Source organism: Podarcis melisellensis (assembly GCF_964234715.1).
Source record: "Podarcis melisellensis genome assembly, chromosome: 3".
Lineage (NCBI taxonomy): Eukaryota > Metazoa > Chordata > Lepidosauria > Squamata > Lacertidae > Podarcis > Podarcis melisellensis.
Window position 1 is genome coordinate 4,206,510 of NC_138530.1, and position 20,017 is coordinate 4,226,526.

Sequence of the window (20,017 nt, forward strand, 5' to 3'; positions counted from 1 at the left end):
CCACACATAGCATCCTCCATAATAATTCATTAGAGGTTTTTAAACAGAGGTTGGGGTAGGGACCGTCTAGTGGCCTGATCCAAGCTGGGTTGCAACAGGAGCACTACCACCATGCAGATAGATGGCAAAATGTTAATAAATGGATCCCCAAATGCATGTTTGGGTTAAAAGTGAGCCCTGGTTCTGAAATGTTTCAAGCTGCGTAGACCAATGACCCTTCTAACTCTTCGATTCTATGATTCTAATTTGAGGGAGAGAGGGGTTTTGAATAGTAGTGTTTTATATGAAGAACGGTGGGCATTGGCTCTCCCAGGACTTTCTTGTACTAAGTTTGGAACATAGCATCTGACCACAACCCAAGCAGCATGTGGCCAGCTTGGCTTTACAGTAAGTCCGCAACTTACATAGGGGATAATGCTTCAGGACAAAATTGCATAAAGTGAAAATTCATGGGATGCCAAGGCAGGTGGGATTACCAAAGTCTCTCCCCCCCCCACCAATGCCCTTCCCCTTTCTATTTTCCCCCCCAAAAAATGTTTTCACCAAGCGCATAAAGCTGAATGTGCAACATAAGTTGTGGGCTTATTTGTATAAGCCGCAGGTCAGATCTAGGCAGAAGGAAGGATGTTGTTCTCTTTATTAATGCTTTCCTGGTCTCTGTTTTTATAATGCAATGAAGGAAGCACATCTTATATTGCCTGATGTGTCATGGTTGTCTCCTATCTCTCTCTCTCTTTTAGGAATGGTGAAATCCTGGCAGCACAGAGGTGACAAAGAATCATGATTGCATGAACTTCCCCCTGCTTGTCTCGCTCATTGGATGCTAATACAGAATGTGGAGGGTGACATCGAAGGTTGCCTTGCTCCCGTTGCGTTTCTCTGGCCCGGAGGGGGCAACCGATTGCCGCGGTGACCCTGCCAGCGCTCTCCTAGGAACACCCAGTTAACTGGAGGCCAAGAAGAAGAGTTTCGCCCTTGGTTCTAACTGGATCGGAAGTTGCGTCCTCCATCTCAAGGAGAAGATGAAATTTCCATTCTATTGGCCCTTGGTCCAACGGGCGCAATAGCCTTTCCTCCTGGAGCCTTGCCGGTAAAAACCGCCTTGGTTATGGCTACTGATCCAACGTGATAAGAGGGGCAACACCAACTCTTGGACTCATGACCGGGTATACCATGTTGCGGAATGGAGGGGTAGGCAATGGAGGCCAACCCTGGATGCTGCGATGGTCCAGCCGCATTCGACTCACCTGGCTCAGCTTCACCTTGTTCATCATCCTGGTCTTCTTCCCCCTCATCGCCCACTACTACCTAACCACCATAGACGACGCCGACGACGCCGGCAAGCGCATCTTCGGGCCGCGCACGGGCAACGAGCTTTGCGAGGTGAAGCACGTCCAGGACCTCTGCCGCATACGGGAGTCGGTGAGCGAGGAGCTGCTGCAGCTGGAAGCCAAGAGGCAGGAGCTGAACAGCGAGATCGCCAAGCTGAACCTGAAGATCGAAGCCTGCAAGAAAAGCATTGAGAACGCCAAGCAGGACCTCCTGCAGCTGAAGAATGTCATCAGCCAGACGGAGCACTCCTACAAAGAACTCATGGCGCAGAACCAACCCAAGCTCTCCCTGCCCATCCGGCTGTTGCCCGACAAGGACGACTCCAACTTCCCCCTGCCCAAATCCCACAGGAGCTGCCGGCTACACAACTGCTTCGACTACTCCCGCTGCCCGCTGACATCCGGCTTCCCCGTGTATGTCTACAACAGCGACCAGTTCGATTTCGGGAGCTCGTTAGACCCCTTAATTAAGCAAGCCTTTGAGTCCACTGTCAGAACGAACGTGTACGTTACTGAAAACGCAAACATTGCCTGTTTGTACATAATCCTCATGGGGGAAATGCAGGAGCCCGTTATGGCAAAACCTACTGAACTCGAGCAACAGTTGCACACGCTGCCCTTTTGGAGGACTGACGGGCACAACCACCTGATCATCAACTTGTCCAGGAAGTCGGAAACTCAGAACTTCCTTTATAACGTCAGCACCGGGCGGGCCATGGTCGCCCAGTCCACCTTTTACGATGTACAGTATCGCCCGGGTTTCGATATTGTGGTGTCCCCTCTTGTCCACGCCATGTCCGAGCCCAATTTCCTAGAGATCCCACCCCAGGTGCCGGTCAAGCGAAAATACCTTTTCAGTTTCCAGGGGGAGAAGGTGGAGTCTCTCCGGTCCAGCTTGCAAGAAGTACGCTCCTTCGAAGAAGAAATCGAAGGTAACGCCCCAGCGGACTATGATGACAGGATCATTACCACCCTGAAGGCTGTTCAAGACAGCAAGCTGGACTTTGTCTTGGTGGAATTCACCTGTAAGAACCAGCCGAAGGCAAGCCTGCCCACTGAGTGGGCTCTTTGTGGAGAAAGGGAAGACAGACTAGAGCTACTGAAACTATCTACTTTTGCACTGATAATCACCCCGGGGGACACCCACCTTGTCATCTCCGCCGGGTGCGCAATGCGTCTTTTTGAGGCCCTGGAGGTTGGGGCGATCCCGGTGATCCTGGGAGAGCAGGTCCAGCTGCCCTACCACGATGTGATCCGGTGGAACGAGGCAGCCTTAATCATACCAAAGCCACGTATCACGGAAGTGCACTTTCTCCTGCGGAGTATTTCCGACAACGACCTCCTGGCCATGAGGAGGCAGGGCCGCTTCCTGTGGGAGACCTACTTTTCCACCTCGGACAGCATCTTCAGCACGGTTCTAGCTATCATAAGGACTCGAATCCAAATCCCGGCCGTCCCCATCCGGGAGGAGGCTGCGGTGGAGATCCCCCACCGGTCCGGAAAGGCTGCTGGCACAGACCCCAACATGGCCGACAACGGGGACTTAGACTTGGGGCCGGTGGAGACGGAGCCGCCCTACTCCTCGCCCAAATACCTGCGCAATTTTACCCTCACCGCCATGGATATTTACAGAAACTGGAACTCGGCCCCTGGCCCTTTCCACCTCTTCCCCCACACACCCTTTGACCCTGTCCTGCCGTCGGAAGCCAAGTTCCTCGGATCTGGGACCGGGTTCCGGCCCATCGGAGGAGGAGCTGGCGGCTCCGGGAAGGAGTTCCAAGCCGCGCTGGGGGGCAACGTCCCCAGGGAGCAGTTCACCGTCGTCATGCTGACCTACGAGCGAGAGGAGGTGCTCATGAACTCCCTGGAGAGGCTCAATGGCCTCCCCTATTTAAACAAAGTGGTGGTGGTCTGGAACTCTCCCAAGCTGCCGTCAGAGGACCTCCTGTGGCCGGACATCGGCGTCCCAATTGTGGTAAGAGCAGTTGGATATATTGGAGTGGAGAGGCTTCAGAATTCTTTTGTTGCAATGTGGAGCATTGAGGGATGTGCATTATGTTTTTAGGTGCACCGTAAAAGAAAAAGAAATAAATTCTGGTTTAGATTCTTTCAAATGCTTGCAGTGGGCAGTGTGTGTGTGTGTGTGTGTGTGTGTGTGTGTGAGAGAGAGAGAGAGAGAGAGAGAGAGAGAGAGAGAGAGAGAGAGAGAGAGAGGAGGAACTGGTTGCCTGATTCCACCACTGCCCCCTTTCTGCCAGCGTAGTCTCAGAATCCAACTGTGCATGGAAATATTGTAAAAGTACCTACAATCTTATCCCCTGGGCAAGTCTTTGCACGGCTTGAAGCAAAGCAGACTCCAAGTTCCTCGTGTGAATCCTCAATGATGTCAGCATCCTAGGAGTCCCAAAGTCCAGGCAGCAAGTTCAGAGTGGAGAAGACATCTGAAGGCAGCCCTGTTTAGGGGAGCTTTTAATGTTTAATAGATTATTGTATTTTAATATTCTGTTGGAAGCCACACAGAGTGGCTGGGGAAACGCAGCCAGATGGGCGGGGTATAAATAATAAATTATTATTATTATTACAGTGGTACATCTGGATGCGAACGGGATCTGTTCCGGAGCCCTGTTCGCATCCTGTGCTCGGGTCGTGATTTGCCGCTTCTGCGCATGCGCGTGACGTCATTTTGAGCGTCTGCGCATGCACGAGCGGCAAAACCCAGAAGTAACGTGTTCCGTTACTTCCAGGTCGCAGCGGAGCGTAACCTGAAGCATATTTAACCCAAGGTGGCGCTGTGGGTTAAACCACAGAGCCTAGGACTTGCCAATCAGAAGGTTGGCAGTTCGAATCCCTGCGACTTTTAAAAACAACCCCTAAAACAGCAATTTAACATGAATTTTACTATCTAATGATATCTCATTAGATATCAAATTTTACTATCTAATGAGACCATTAATAGATTTACTATCTAATGGGACACGTGTGGCGCTGTGGGTTAAACCACAGAGCCTAGGACTTGCTGATCAGAAGGTTGGCGGTTCCAATCCCCGCGACAGGGTGAGCTCCCGTTGCTCGGTCCCTGCTCCTGCCAACCTAGCAGTTCGAAAGCACGTCAAGTGCAAGTAGATAAATAGGTACCACTCCAGCGGGAAGGTAAACGGCATTTCTGTGTGCTGCCAGAAGCGGCTTAGTCCTGCTGGCCACATGACTTCCTGACAGTAAGAGCTGTTCGACAGTGGAATTTGCTGCCAAGGAGTGTGGTGGAGTCTCCTTCTTTTGAGTTCTTTAAGCAGAGGCTTGACAACCATATGTCAGGAGAATTCTGATGGTGTTTCCTGCTTGGCAGGGGGTTGGACTCGATGGCCCTTGTGGTCTCTTCCAACTCTATGATTCTATGACCCGGAAGCTGTACGCCGGCTCCCTCGGCCAGTAAAGCGAGATGAGCGCCGCAATCCCAGAGTCGGCCACGACTGGACCTAATGGTCAGGGGTCCCTTTACCTTTTATGACTGTATTATATTTGTAGGCTGTTTGGCCAAAGGGTAGTAATGGTTCAAGTCCAAGTTGCTCTGCAGCTGAAGGAGCAGCGGTAATAGCAAGGGCTCCTTAGAACCGATCATGTTTCCAGGAAAGATGGCTTTATTGCCATCTGCTAGCAGTTTCTCTCATGGCTAGCTACTAAACTGATACGACCTTGGTTGCCCAAGGGAGATTGGCCAGTCTCGTCCCTTGAGTGTCTGGTCATCTGCTGGGTTTCAGGGCAGTGTGTACTGCAGCTTTGTGCTGTAGAAGTTCACCTTCTCCCTTTCATATCCCTGAAGGAGTCTTGACCTGCTTCTTTATTGTCCAAAGGAGAATGTACATCCTTACATGGGTAACATCTCAACATGTTCAGCCCGCAAGCAGAGAACTTGTGGGGAATGGATGTTTTGCCTTTAAAGCCTGAACAGCGTGTGGAAGATGATTTTAGTATAATAGTTTCGGTTGAAGGAATGCTGCTGTTGAGGGCCTGGAATAAGTCCTCTCAAGCCACAAGTGTGGTGCTTTTTATAGGGCGGAATAAAAGTGAGCTATTGCGGCCTGTGTTTCTTCCATCCCCTGAAGGAAGGGCGCTTCTCTGTACTCCTCAGATACTACTTTGCTACACCATACAACTTCCTTACGGCCCCTAAAACAGAGTTACGGCTCCCTTGCAGTCAGGGCTTTGCAGTAATTGTGAAGCCTACCAGAATTGTGAAGGGATGAAGTCATCCGCTGCGGGTGCCATTAATGTCCTTTTTCAAAGAGACCCGTCAACAAACAAGAGGAGCGAAATGGTCCTAAATGGACTGAGGCTGTGGCACAAAAGGACAAAGCGAAATGATTTAAATTACATGTCTTAAGTGTGTCTCATTTGCTTCCCTTAAGTTGCTTCTTGGTCCGGGCAGTTTACATGCAAGATAAAGAGAGAGAGAGAGAGAGAGAGAGAGAGAGAGAGAGAGAGAGAGAGCATGTTCAAATGCAGAACATTTCATAGCTCGCTAAAAGCTTTTTCGAAAAAAGAAAAATAAACAAATTTAAACAATTGTGTGCTGTCACACTGGGAGAGGGTGGAGCACAAACGGCTACTTGTTTCCTACACTAGCGAGACTTCTTTCAAAAATATCTTGTCTGGAGCACTTTTCTGTTTTTTAAAAATATATACTGTGGGTTGTTTTTCTGCCGTTCTAGCCAGTCAGCCGTTTCTCCTTTTGAATGTGCCATTTTTGATACGTTTGACGACTGAGCCTCACAACTTGATCGGGGGTTTGTGCAGATATTTGGGTTAGCTGTGGATGTGAGGCAAGTGTGCACCTGTGAAAATGTTTGTGGCTTGCTCGCGGGTGATGCACATCCAAGAGCTAATGGAAAAAGTGAGCATTTGGATGCAGATGTGAGTTGTGTTTTCACTGAAGGTGACACAGTGGAGGCCAGAGGGCATTCAGTGGGTATTTTGACAAGTGCCCCATTTCCCCTGACACCAGTTTGGGCCGGGGTAGTGGGTGTGATTTTGGGGGGGCTTGTACCCTGGCCTATCTTCAGCCAGCCTAAAGTCTCTTGTGAATATGGACGCAGTGGTCGCTCTGGTTTCTGTCACGGTGTTCCGTTGCGCCAAAAGCAGTTTAGTCTTGCTGGCCACATGACCCAGATAACTGTCTGTTGACAAACGCCGGCTCCCTCGGCCTGAAAGTGAGATGAGCGCCGCAACCCCATAGTCGCCTTTGACTGGACTTGACCATCGAGCGGTCATTTACCTTACCTTTGTCTTTATGGGGGGACGCAGGTGGTCCATTCCAGGTGTCTGCCCATATGCTTTTAGAACCTGATATTGGAGTCTGGAAATGAAACATATTCCCTTTCTATAACACAGGCATGCAAATGTGCGTGTGTTTGTGTTTTTTCTTTCGTTTCTTGTTATTAATTTATTGCAAGCTACTTAGTACAAGGAGCTGGGGGTTGTGGAAGTCCCCCCCCCACCTTCTAATTAAGGATGGAGGGGGCAGGGGGGGGGGAAACCGCCGCCATTTAAAAATTGCTTTTTTCTATTAACACCAAAACAATTTCAAGCCTCGTAAGACCACCAGGTGCAGAGCAGTGATAATGCGACTGTGACAAAGTGATTGCTGATCAAAGCACCGAAAGCAGACGGCTAATGAACTCCAACAAATTACAGCGTAATGAGGAGAATACCTTGTGCATCGCGAAGTAGTCAGCGTCTCCAAAGCTATAGAGCACCCAATACACAGAAACCATGAACTGGAGTACAAACTCTCCCTTTTTTTCTCCTCCCGGGGCAGGAAAGGGGTTAGTCCAACCTTCGGTTTGCTGGTATAACTGAGTTACCGTGTCGTGAAATGATGCACATCTAAAAAGTGTGTCGCCAACGTGAACATTTTGGAAAACTCTGATCTAGTCCAACCGCCTACAATACAGGAATATGCCAATTTACTTTTTTCACTAGGTTTGTACATCCCGTTGATAGTTGTCGGCTGAGTAATCTGGTGCCAAGATATCCCTTGATGAACTTCCACGTGCAAACAAGCTTTGTGGGCAGTGCCAGAATTACGTATAAGCTAAACAAGCTATAGCTTAGGGCCCCACTCTCTTGGGGGCCCCCAAAAAATTTAAAGGGGAAAAAACTGGATGTAAATTTCCAAAATATAGGATAAAAAACACATAGAATAAAACCTACATACAGCAACAGTGTTTTGTGTTGTGTAGGCTCCTATGATGTAAGTCATGGGCTCCTCCTGCTAGCCTGCTCCCTAAAATATCACTGGTTTGCTCGTTTCTATATATAGGGTAAGGGATGCGGGTAGCGCTGTGGGTTAAACCACTGAGCCTAGGACTTGCCGATCAGAAGGTCGGCGGTTCGAATCCCCACGACGGGGTGAGCTCCCATTGCTCGGTCCCTGCTCCTGCAAATCTAGGAGTTTGAAAGCACGTCAAAGTGCAAGTAGATAAATAGGTACCGCTCCGGCGGGAAGGTGAACGGCGTTTCCGTGTGCCGCTCTGGTTCGCCAGAAGCGGCTTAGTCATGCTGGCCACATGACCCGGAAGCTGTACGCCTGCTGCTTCGGCCAATAAAGTGAGATGAGCGCCGCAATACCAGAGTCGGGCATGACTGGACCTAATGGTCAGGGGTCTCTTTACCTTTATATATAGAGTGCTTACATTCTGCATGGACTGGTTGCAGGGCAACATGTGCAAATGGCTTTAGATACCTATTAGGTCCATCAGTTACCATATAGCATATATTCAACACAAAAAACAGCGGCAATGTGTTGCTGACAACGGACAGCTGGACATATAAAGGGCCCCATTGCCTTCAGGAGCTTAGGGGCTCATCAGACCTAAATCTTGCCCTGTCTGTGGGGTAGGAATAAAAGGGTTTACACCAGGCACCCCCAACCTTTGGCCTTCTTCTAGGTGTTTTGGCCTACAATTCCCATGATCCCTAGCTAACAGGACCAGTGGTCAGGGATGATGGGAATTGTAGTCCAAAACATCTGGCGGGCCAAAGGTTGGGGATGCCTGGTTTACACCTTCAACCCATCTGGCCTTGTATAATCCAGCGCTGTCTTCCGAACCTCCAGAAAGGCATGATCTTCCAGTGTGGCGATGCTCTAGTTGTTTTCTCCAGCCTGATCTTCGTTATAAAAACTTGGAAGGAAGTAGCAGGTTGGATTTGGGGAGAGAGACAGAGAGAGAGAGAGAATTTTCTGAAGAAATAATTTTGCTGTTCTTTATTTTTTTTAAAGGAAAGGGAGCCAGCTTTGCCCATGCTCAGAACTCTCCTCCATGGAACATAAAATGCTTGTTTTTGGAAATGGCAATTATGACGCATCCTTAAAGCAGAGAGATGCCAAACAGCTGCAACGGTTTTAACGATAGCAATTGATTTTTTTTTTAATATATAAAAAAAATCTTCCCCCTTTTTTTTTTACATGCTCAGGAAATGTACTTGGCTATCTCTTCAGCCAGGAGAGGAGCCTGTAATTGGTGTGATAGGAGAAGTGGCTTGCAGTGCGCTGCCTTTCCAACTACCTCCCAGGGATCCTCGAGGCAGTCATGCAATATCTAGGCCGGGGGGGGGGCGGACTTTTCTCCTCTTGCCTGTAACCAGTCACTGACAGGCAATGCCCAAGCTGGAGATAGGCAGAGCCCAAGACAAACGTGTCCTGGGTCAATTAAACTGGGATTTAAAAAAAAATGCCCTGCTGCTCCAGTTTTTTTTATATGCCTGTTGTCTTTCTCCATGGAGTTTTTAGGCAGGGATACTGGAGTGGCTTGCCGGTTCCTCCTCCAGGTGGATCACGTTTGGTCAAAACTCTCCACTATGACCTGTCCATCTTGGGTGCCCTGCTCGGCATAGCTCATAGCTTCTCTGAGTTATTCAAGCCCCTTCGCCATGGCAAGGTCCGTATAGTTAAAGCTATGGTTTTCCCAGTAGTGATGTATGGAAGTGAGAGCTGGACCATAAAGAAGGCTGATCGCCAAAGAATGGATGCGTTTTAATTATGATGCTGGAGGAGACTCTTGAGAGTCCCATGGACTGCAAGAAGATCCAACCTCTCCATTCTGAAGGAAATCAGCCCTGAGTGCTCACTGGAAGGACAGATCCTGAAGCTGAGGCTCCAAGACTTTGGCCACCTCATGAGAAGAGAAGACTCCCTGGAAAAGACCCTGAGGTTGGGAAAGACGGAGGGCACAGTGTTCTCAAAGCTAGATGGTGGGACAGTGTTCTCAAAGCTACGAACATGAGTTTAACCAAACTGCGGGAGGCAGTGGAAGACAGGTGTGCCAGTCGTGCTCTGGTCCATGCGGTCACTAAGTGTTGGACACGACTAAACAACTAAACAACAACAAGCTCCAGTTTCCACTGGGCATCATGGATTAATTAGAATTGGGGGGAGGGGAGAATATTTAAACAAACTTTTGTAAAAACAACAACAACAACACAGAAGTGTTTCTATTGGGCATAATAGATTCAAACATCACAAATGAAAGTAAAAGAATATTCATTTACGCAACATCTGCAACAAGAATACTAATTGCAAAAAGCTGGAAAAGCGAAACAGTACCAACGAAAAAAGAGTGGCAAGAGAGATTATTTGATTACCTTGAGTTGGCAAAGATGACGGATGCAATTAGGGGACAGTCTAAACAAAAATTTCAAAAAAGAGAGGGGGAAAGAGATTATTTTTTAAAAAACCAGTGCCCTCAAATTAAAACCTGGACTTGCTTCAAATAATTTTTGCAAAACAAAATACAGTTTACAAATGCAACATATGGAGAGGGGTAGAAAAGACGAAATGAGAAAGAAACAGTTCAGCAAGTTTAAAATCAGACCCGCGTTGAGGAGGAAGGAAGTCTATTAGAATAGAATAAGAACTAACAATGGGTAACATAAGTTCATGTGCAGATACTTGCGGATTTATGAATACCGTATTTTTCGCCCCATAGGATGCACCGGCCCATAGGACGCACCTAGTTTTTTGGGAGGGAAATAAAGAAGAAAAAAATTATTCCCCCCCCCCCCGGCTTCCCCAGCCCCCAGAACAGGCTGCTCTCCGCAAGCCGTGGGAGTGCTCCCGCGGCTTGCGCAGAGCTACCCGAAGCCCGGGTGCGACTGCTCAGCGCGCCCAGGCTTCAGGAAGCAGGCAGCTCTGCGCAAGCCGTGGGAGCCCGGTGGGAACTCCTGCGGGCTCCCAAGGCTTGCGGATAGCTTCCTGAAGCCTGGAGAGCGAGAGGGGTCGGTGCGCACCGACCCCTCTCGCTCTCCTGGCTTCAGCGAAAGCCTGCTTTCACTCCATAGGACGCACACACATTTCCCCTTCATTTTTGGAGGGGAAAAAGTGCGTCCTATAGGGTGAAAAATACGGTACATGTTTTTCATTTATCTTGTGTTTTCTATTGTAGTTTGCTTTCTAAGTCTCATGTGTGTATGTGCTGTAGTAATAAGTTAATAAAAAGCATTTACCAAAAATAAAAAAATAGAATTCTCAGACTTAACGTTGATCTGTTCAGAAGTAAGCACCGCCGAATTTGGTGGGGTTACTCTCATTTGTATAGCGGGTTGGTTTTGTACTGAAACAGCCACTGTCCTGGAAAGCAAGCAAAACTTGGTAGTGAAATTTAGATAACAAAATCATTTGTATTTTAAAACAGCTAATAAAAAGAAGTAAAATAACCCCCCCCCCCGAAACATCACAAAAGGAGGGATGGGAAGTGAAGAATAATGTTTTTGTTGGGACAGAAAAACAATTGTATATGACGATAAATGTTTTGGAATATTTTTGTAGATTTAATAAAAATCTTTTTGAAAGCAAGCAAGCAAAGGTTAATACAGAGAGCATGAGGGACACTACAGTCTCTTAGGCACAAGGTGTCGGGAATGATGATGAAGATGGAGACTTAAATTTAATTTGTTGCCTGTGCTGCACCCTAAGGCCCAAGGGCAGGTTACAACGATTTAAAATACAGCATTAAAAGAGCAGTTTTATAAACTGTCACAAAAAATAGGGTGGGTCCTAAAAATAGACTTCTCGAATGTCAAAAGTCGAGGGTGAAGATTTGAAACATCGAGGGAATGTCTCTGTAAATAGAGCCATCTTTAAAAGCTAGTGGGATGTTGCTATAGAAGGACCCAGTAAGAGTGTAGCTTAGGAAATGACAACTCATTTTTCAGCAGGGGACTGGTCCACTGTCCCTCAGACCTTGTGGATGGCTGGGCTATATTTTTTTTTGGGGGGGGGATGAACGAATTCCTATGCCCCGCGCGTGGCACTGTGGGTTAAACCACTGAGCCTAGGGCTTGCCGATCAGAAGGTCGGCAGTTCGAATCCCCACGACAGGATGAGCTCCCGTTGCGCTGTCCCTTCTCCTGCCAACCTAGCAGAATGAAAGCACGTCAAAGTGCAAGTAGATAAATAGGTACCACTCTGGCAGGAAGGTAAACGGCGTTTCTGTGTGCTGCTCTGGTTCGCCAGAAGCGGCTTAGTCATGCTGGCCACATGACCCGGAAGCTGTATGCTGGCTCCCTCGGCCAGTAAAGCGAGATGAGCGCCACAACCCCAGAAGTCGTTCACAACTGGACTTAGTTGTCAGGGGTCCCTTTACTTTTACCTTTTACAAATAACCCAGAGATTCATTATAAATAAAAGCACACTTTCTACTCATGTAAAAACACCAGACAGGCCCCACAAATAACCCAGAGGTGCATGTTAAATAAAAGGACACATTCTACTCATGTAAAAACACGCTGATTCCCGGACCGTCCGTGGGCCAGATTTAGAAGGCGATTGGGCCAGATCCGGCCCCGGGCCTTAGTTTGCCTACTCATGGATATATATATATATCTGTTTGAATGTAAAACTTTGATCCCACCCCCTTACTGGCAAAATGTGGGTGGATGTTGTGCATGTGACACAGTGCAGAGGGCTTTGACCCCCTGCCTTGCTGTGGGTTGGTGTAGAGCAGAGATGTCCAGCCGATCAACTGCAATTGACAGGTAGATCCCCTGGTTGATCGCGGGATCATTATCGATCGCAGGAGTAAAAAAGCAACGGTATGAATATCTCTGCCCCCTTTCCCGCTCACTCTGTCCCTCCACTGTGTAAAGTGGTCACTTTTTTGCGTTTTGGAGTTTGAGGTGAGCGATGTGTGTCATTCGCCCTGAAGAATAGCAATGCAATCTTCCCTCCGCCCCCCAACAACTCTGATCTCCCCCCAAACTCTGGTCAATCCTCAATGGCAATGGGTAGATCACTGCCAGTTTTTTTGTACTGGGAGTAGATCACATTCTGTTGGGAGATGGACGGGCCTGGAGTAAAGGACCCTTTAGGTCTTTTCCAAACTACAGTTTGTGTGATGTATTCACAGGTCACCACCAGCCCAGTCAAAAGACCTTCTCTGCCAAGAAGCTGTGCATGTTAAACTAGGATAATTTGGGGAATGGAAATGAGTAATTACCAGGGTTGGGAAAAGGGAGGCAAATATGTTGCAAATTGCCTTTCCTTTATGAAACACCCTCGTGTTCATCCGGCCAATTAGTCATTTTTCTCTCATTTAGCCCAAGTAACAAATGTGGTGCTTCCAAAGTCTTGCAGTAACATCAAAAATTGCTCCTTTTCCTACCAGCTCCCAAACAGATGATGATGATGATGATGATGATGATTACTATTATTATTATTTGTTTGTTATTATTATTTATTATTTGTTTATTATTATTATTTTTTGTTGTTGTTATTTGTTGTTGCTGTATTTATATCCCGCCCCTCTGGCTGGGCAGCTTACAGCATATCTTTAATTTTTTACTTTCATTTATGCAGTTTTAACAGCTTTTATACACGTATCGTACGGTATCCATCACTTGTCTCTTTTCCCAAGACATCCCAATCCATCTTCTCTGTGGCATTCTAGGGAAATCTCGATCTGTTGCATATCCTAATATTTCACCCATTATCATTTAAAGTCTTCCTCTTTGATGTTATCTGCTGCTCATATGTTAACTCCTACTTGTAGGTTAAATTGTATATTACACCCTCTCTAAGATAATCTCCAAAGCACCTCCACTCTTTTCTTATCTTTAACTCATCCTTATTCCGTAGTTTTGCTGTTGTGGTTACTAATTCTATGTATTCTATCAATTTGTTCTGCCAGATTTCCTTCGTGGGTCTCTCTTCTTCTACATTTTGTCACATATACTATTCTAGCTGCAGCGGTTAAATACAGAAAGATACTGAGTGCCTTTTTTTGGAATGTTATCACCTATTATCCCTCATGGGAAGGCCTCTGGTATTTTGGGAAATGTGAATTTTAAAATCTTTTTTTAAATTCTGTGTGGCTTGCAGCCTATCTAAAAACAAAATAAGAACTTCAAGCGTTAAAAAACCTCCCGATACAGGCAGGTTTACAAAGAAAAGGAATCAAACTTTTTACATTTTTTTTGCATTTTATTGCATCTTTACTCGCATGAATAATGCAGAGAGTAGAACACAGGGACATAGCTGTCAACCGTCCCTTATTTGGCGGGAAAGTCCCTTATCCCAGCGCCATGTCCTGCTGCTGTCCCTTATTGATGATGTCCCTTAAATTTCCCAGTTTTCAAAGGAAGCAGCTCCTCTCCCTACCTTCCTGCTGGCCAGGGAGGAGGGAGGCTCTAACTGTGTTGCTTGGTTGTGTTGCTCACCCAATAAGGAGTCTAAGAACGACTGGGGGGTGGAGCTTGCATGCCTTGTGCCGATCAAATCCGCCGCGTTGCCTGGGGACTCGCCTTTGCTCAGCGCTTCCCAGAGGAGAGGTGACGGTGGTTTTCCTTGCTGCATCCCCTTTGCCGGGTTGCTGCGCTGTGGGAACCACCGCTTGAGGCTTCATTTGGCTGCTGGCTGGGCTTTCTGCCTTTGGCTCGGAAGCTGGTAGACTAACATCCCTTATTTTGACTGCTGGTCCCTTATTTTCAAGGCTGCTGGCCCTTTATTTTCAAATCTGTAAGTTGATAACTATGGTTGTGGGTGCCAAAGGAGAATGTCTAATCGCCACTCAGGGGTGGGGTGGATTGGCAACACTTTTTATTTATTATTGTGATAAGCATGAATTAATATGCAATTCACACATAGTTAATATCACAATTTTAATACATCTTTAATTTGGCGTGAAAATATTGGTGCCATACTTCAGGTTTCAAAACACTCTACTCTTTATTGTTAGACTCCTTAAACTTATTGTCCATCCTTAACATATACTCCAGAAACTCAAGCGGGTGCAGAATGCCGTGGTGAGGCTCCTTACAGGGTCCTTGCGGCGGGAGCACATTCATCCAATGCTTTACTAACTGCACTGGCTCCCGGTGGAGTACAGGGTCAGGTTTAAGGTGCTGGTTTTGACCTTTAAAGCCCTATACGGCCTCGGACCACCTCTCCTGGTATGCCCCACAGAGGACCCAGCGGTCTTCAACCAAACACATCTTGGAGATCCCGGGCCACAGGGAGGTTAGGCTGGCCTCAACCAGAGCCAGGGCTTTTTCGGCTGTGGTCCCGATCTGGTGGAATGCTCTGTCCCAAGAGACTAGGGCCCTGCGGGATTTGACATCTTTCCGCAGGGCCTGCAAGACAGAGCTGTTCCGCCTGGCCTTTGGTTTGGACTCAGTCTCAGTTTCCCTCCCCTTACGGTTTTGATTTATGGGCTACTATTAAAATGAGGCTGCATTTAAAATTGTATTTTAACCCGCATTTTAATAAACTGGTTTTGTTTTTGTTCGTTTGTTTCCCCCTATTGTTTCCCCCAGAGTGTTCCACCAAGTCGGGGCCAGGACTGAAAAGGTCCTGGCCCTAGTTGAAACCAAGCTAACCACCTTGCGGCTTGGGACCTCCAAAGCGTGGTCAGCACCCCCTTCGGAAAAATAAAAGGTCCACCTTTTAACCCCTCAGTTTCCACCCAGAGCCAACATGAAGCATACCTCGTATAGCTTCCCTTTATATATATTAACAACAACAACAACAACATTTTTTATTTATTTATACTCTGCCTGTCTAGGCTGATGAAACTTGGATTGCATACTCATAGGGGACGGAGGCCTGTGCCATTTTTGCTTAATTTCCAGGCCTTTGACCATTTTGGTTGTCCAGAGGAGGGCAACCAAAATGGTCAAAGGCCTGGAAACGATGCCTTATGAGGAACGGCTAAGGGAGCTGGGCATGTTTAGCCTGGAGAAGAGGAGGTTAAGGGGTGATATGATAGCCATGTTCAAATATATAAAAGGATGTCACACAGAGGAGGGAGAAAGGTTGTTTTCTGCTGCTCCAGAGAAGCGGACACGGAGCAATGGATCCAAACTACAAGAAAGAAGATTCCACCTAAACATTAGGAAGAACTTCCTGACAGTAAGAGCTGTTCTACAGTGGAATTTGCTGCCAAGGAGTGTGGTGGAGTCTCCTTCTTTGGAGGTCTTTAAGCAGAGGCTTGACAACCATATGTCAGGAGTGCTCTGATGGTGTTTCCTGCTTGGCAGGGGGTTGGACTCGATGGCCCTTGTGGTCTCTTCCAACTCTATGATTCTATGATTTGCTTAGTAAAGCATCGCAAACGTTTATGGTGCTACGTAAAATCACAACAAAGACTTATTTGTAGCTCTGCAAATTTGCCAGCTCTGGCAGATTATGCAGAAAGCACGCCAGGTTTCTCCAGGCAAGTTATTCCTCTGAATGTAATAGGGATTATTCATGTGGCTAGAGTTATGCACACATTTGCTAAATCCGGGTGTTCTGGCCTATTAATGCTGAGGAGCTGATTCCCTCCCTCCGGTCCCAAGCATCCTTTTATTAACAATGTGGTTGTAATGGGTGAGCAATCTGAACACAGATATTCTCTACTCCCTCAGAGCTGGGGTCTGATCCAAATATTTAGAAATGTGTATGCATTGTGCAAGCTCTCCTGGTGCATTCAATGCTGTGACCTTGTGTTTAGGAAGCTTAGGGGGATAAACCCATGACATGTGCGGTAGCCAGCAAGCAATTAACATGGAATATGTACATATATGCACATTCTTTAATACTGAGCATGTGCAAAATATTTGCCATTATTACCCTCACCGCAAAGGGCTTGTATCTTGCAAGGACTTGCTTGCATATCTGACTCCAGTCATCTGTGGGGCTCCAAAATCTGACACATCCTATGGAGTTTCTTGTACAGGTTTTGCCCTCTCTTCAAAAGTATCCTCAAATGCATTGGTCAGTTTTGCCTGTTGGAATCAATGGAAGCCTTTCATCTCTTTGGGAGAAAATAAAAGTGAGTGCCCAGGGATGACGCTGGAATGGTAAAAAAGGGGTTAAAATGGGGACATGGGTGGCACTGTGGTCTAAACCACTGAGCCCCTTGGGCTTGCCGATCGGAAGGTTGGTGGCTCGTATCCCCGCAACGGGGTGAGCTCCCGTTGCTTTGTCCCAGTGCCTGCCAATCTAGCAGTTCGAAAGCATGCCGGTGCAAGTAGATAAATAGGTACCACTGTGACGGGAAGGTAAACGGTGTTTCTGTGTGCTTTGGCTTCTTTCACGGTGTCCCGTTGCGCCAGAAGCGGTTTAGTCCTGCTGGCCACATGACCGTGAAAGCTGTCTGTCCCAGCTCCCTCGGCCTGAAAGCAAGATGAGCACCGCAATCCCATAGTCGTCTTTAACTGGACTTAACTGTCCAGGGGTCCTTTACCTTTACCTTTTACCTTTACTGGAATGGGCTCAAACTTTCCCAGTTCTTTCGTAGAGGGCGGATTTTACCCACTGCCCAACAGCCGTGCACATTAGGGCTGGTATTCTCATTTTCTGTTACCTAAACCTTTTTAGCGGGAGATGTCAGGAGTCTGGACTTGGGGGCTCCTGCGTACAAAGCGCACATTCTGCCACTGAGCCAGAGCCTCTCGGCTGCGTTGGGTATCATTTGGTCCCATAAAACTGAACAGGAGCCTCTGAGAACCACCGTGGTAAATGCAAAGTTTCTGGTGGCATGTCAGTTTGGCAAGAGACTGAGCCCTGGAGCTGCCTCTTTTTACATAAAGGATGAATATGCATACATCCACGAGCCCCGTATTAGCTGTACCTCTGGGAATGTGGTATGTAGGATTTGGATTAATTCTCCCACCTGCAGAATCCTGGAGCTTGTACTCGAGCAAAGAGTGCGTCCCTGTAGGAAAGATTCAATCTTGCATTTCTTATTAAACCCCCTCGCCATGAATATTCAACCTGCCGCTGCTGCAAGTCTTCCCTTTTTCCCCCCTCTTAAGGCGCTCTCTACTCTTGAGCAGTCTGTTGCGACGGCTACAGGGCAGGACGGAGCGATTCCATCATTGCCGAGGCATAAACTTGTCACTCAAGGCAGCCTTCCCCCCCCCCCCCCCCGCCCGCTCCTTTCATTGTGCACCTCAGGGGCAGATGTGTGTATGCTAATCTGAATCCTATTGTACAAACACGCTGAAGGGGGTGCGCATTGCCTCGCAGTGATTATGCAGTGATTTGTATGCATGCGATTCAGACTTGCAGGTAAGTACAAACATTCTCAAGTTGCCAAGGGAACAAAAATTCAAAACGGTTACCTGCCAGTGTGTCGCAGGGCAAGCTTGGCAGCGGATCCATTCAGATGCGTCTTCAGTTTGTACGCTGGCAGAATTCATGTCTGCTGGCATCAGATAGGATTGTGGCCTGTAGGTCAGAGTCAGACCTACAGGTGGGCATGAGTGACCACAAGGCGGTTCTGGGGGTGATGGAAGAAGCAAAGATCTTTGGTGTCTAAGCAATGATTTTTCAACAGCTTCATTGGACTGGTCATGTTGTGCAGATGCCCGATTTTCTTCTTCCAAAGCAACTACTCTATTCTGAACTTAAAAATGGAAAGCATAATGCTGGTGGTCAACAAAAGACACTCAAAGACTCTCTCAAGGCAAATCTAAAAAAATGTATAAACACAAACAACTTGGAAACACTGGCCTGTGAGTGCTCCAATTGGAGAACATCCTTTGCCAAAGGTGTCATGGGCTCTGAAGACGCTCAGACTCAGGACGCAAGGGAGAAATGTGCTGAGAGGAAGGCACACTTGGCAAACCCTCACCATGATCAACTCCTGCCCGGAAACCTAGGTCCCCACTGTGGAAGGACTTGTGGATCCAGAATTGGCCTCCACAGTCACTTAGGGACTCACTGTTAAGACCATGTTCATGGAAGACAATCTTACTTGGCTATGAGTGATCGCCTAAGAAGAAAGAAGGACCTGGCCTCCTCTAGATGTTCTTGGCCAACAGTTCCCTTCAGTCCTGCCAAAAGGCCGTTCCGGTTCAGCTGAAGGGAGTTTAAACCCAAGGACATCAAGAGAGCCACAGGTACCTCATCCCTACTAGGTCTGGGCAATATCTGGTTTTCAACATTGTGATATATCACCAGCTAAACATTGCAATATACTGATATATCACAATGTCTAAAATAAGGATGGAGCTATGTAGAGGCATGGGCTGGCTTCACTGTTTTCCCCACATTGTGATTTTTACATAGCAGACACGCACATCATGATTCACGATATATTGCCAGGTCAAAAGTTATGAAACCGATAGCACAATATGGACTTCAAACCGGTTTTGGACACGATATATTGATATATCGGCCAGCCCTAATCCCTACCTTTCAGAGAAACCATTGGGAAGGCCACCCTGGCTGTGTTCAGAGAAGCATGGTGGGCTGTAACTCAGGGGCAGAGCATGTAGTTTGCATAGGGAAGGTCCCAAATTTAATTCCGTGTTTCCAGGCAGGGGTGGGATTATCCCCCTGTCTGAAGTGCTTGGAGAGCCACTGCCGGCCAGTGTAACACCCCAGAGCTTTCTAGATCATGGTCCATGGAACACCAGTGGTGTGCAAGTTTCATGCAGGTTGTCTGGCTTGTGGAATTAAAAACCACACAGCGCTGGGTTTGACACTTTGTTTTATAGATCCCATTGTTGCAGAAAAGTGCTTATTCTGTTTGCTTTGAGATCACAGAGTTGCAGAGTTGGAAGGGGGCACGAGGGTCATTGAGTCCAACCCCCCCTTTTTGGGGAATCTTTTGCCCAACGTGGGACTTGAACCCTCAGCTCTGAGATTGAGCCTCATGCTCATTAGACAAGCTAACGGGGAGAATTCGGAACCGGCGAGACCAGAGATTTACCGAGGACTGGAATAAATTTACAGAGTATATTAAGAATATATGTGAAGGTCAATTAACGTTTGTAGGTTTTCAAGAAGCTCTGTGATAATAATGGAAAGAAATATTGTTTTATAATAATTGTTAAGATTAATTTGATTAAAAAACAACAACAATACAGATGCAAGAAATGTGAATAACTGTGAAAACATGAAAATTTCCAGATAGACTGAAGGAAGTCTGAAAGTGGAAAGATTAGAATTGGATGTATAAATTTAAAAATTTAAAAAATAAAAAATAAAAGAGATTGAGCCTCATGCTCTACTGACAGAGCTATCCTAGCAGGCATGCTTCATGGGAAGTGATTAGTCAATGTTACAGCCATGTCATTCAGGTAAGAGGGTTAGACTTGATCAGAATATCACTAGTCTGAATATCACAAGTCCATATTCTGTGCACAGTATCATCGTGGGCTGATGAAGGCTGGCTGCCCTTTCTAGCACTTTAGCCTTTCTAGCA

At 47.1% G+C, this 20,017-nt stretch overlaps 1 protein-coding gene across 3 annotated transcripts in view; it reads left to right on the plus strand.

Moving 5' to 3' along the window:
• EXTL3 (exostosin like glycosyltransferase 3) overlaps positions 1-20,017 on the plus strand; it is a 168,220-nt gene that overhangs the window by 113,246 nt on the left and 34,957 nt on the right. For all 3 annotated transcript variants that reach the window (XM_081903866.1, XM_081903865.1, XM_081903867.1), the window contains one exon: positions 741-3,306. In XM_081903866.1, coding sequence (XP_081759992.1) covers positions 1,159-3,306 — 2,148 coding nt within the window. In that variant the 5' untranslated portion in view covers positions 741-1,158. The remainder of the gene's footprint in view (positions 1-740; positions 3,307-20,017) is intronic.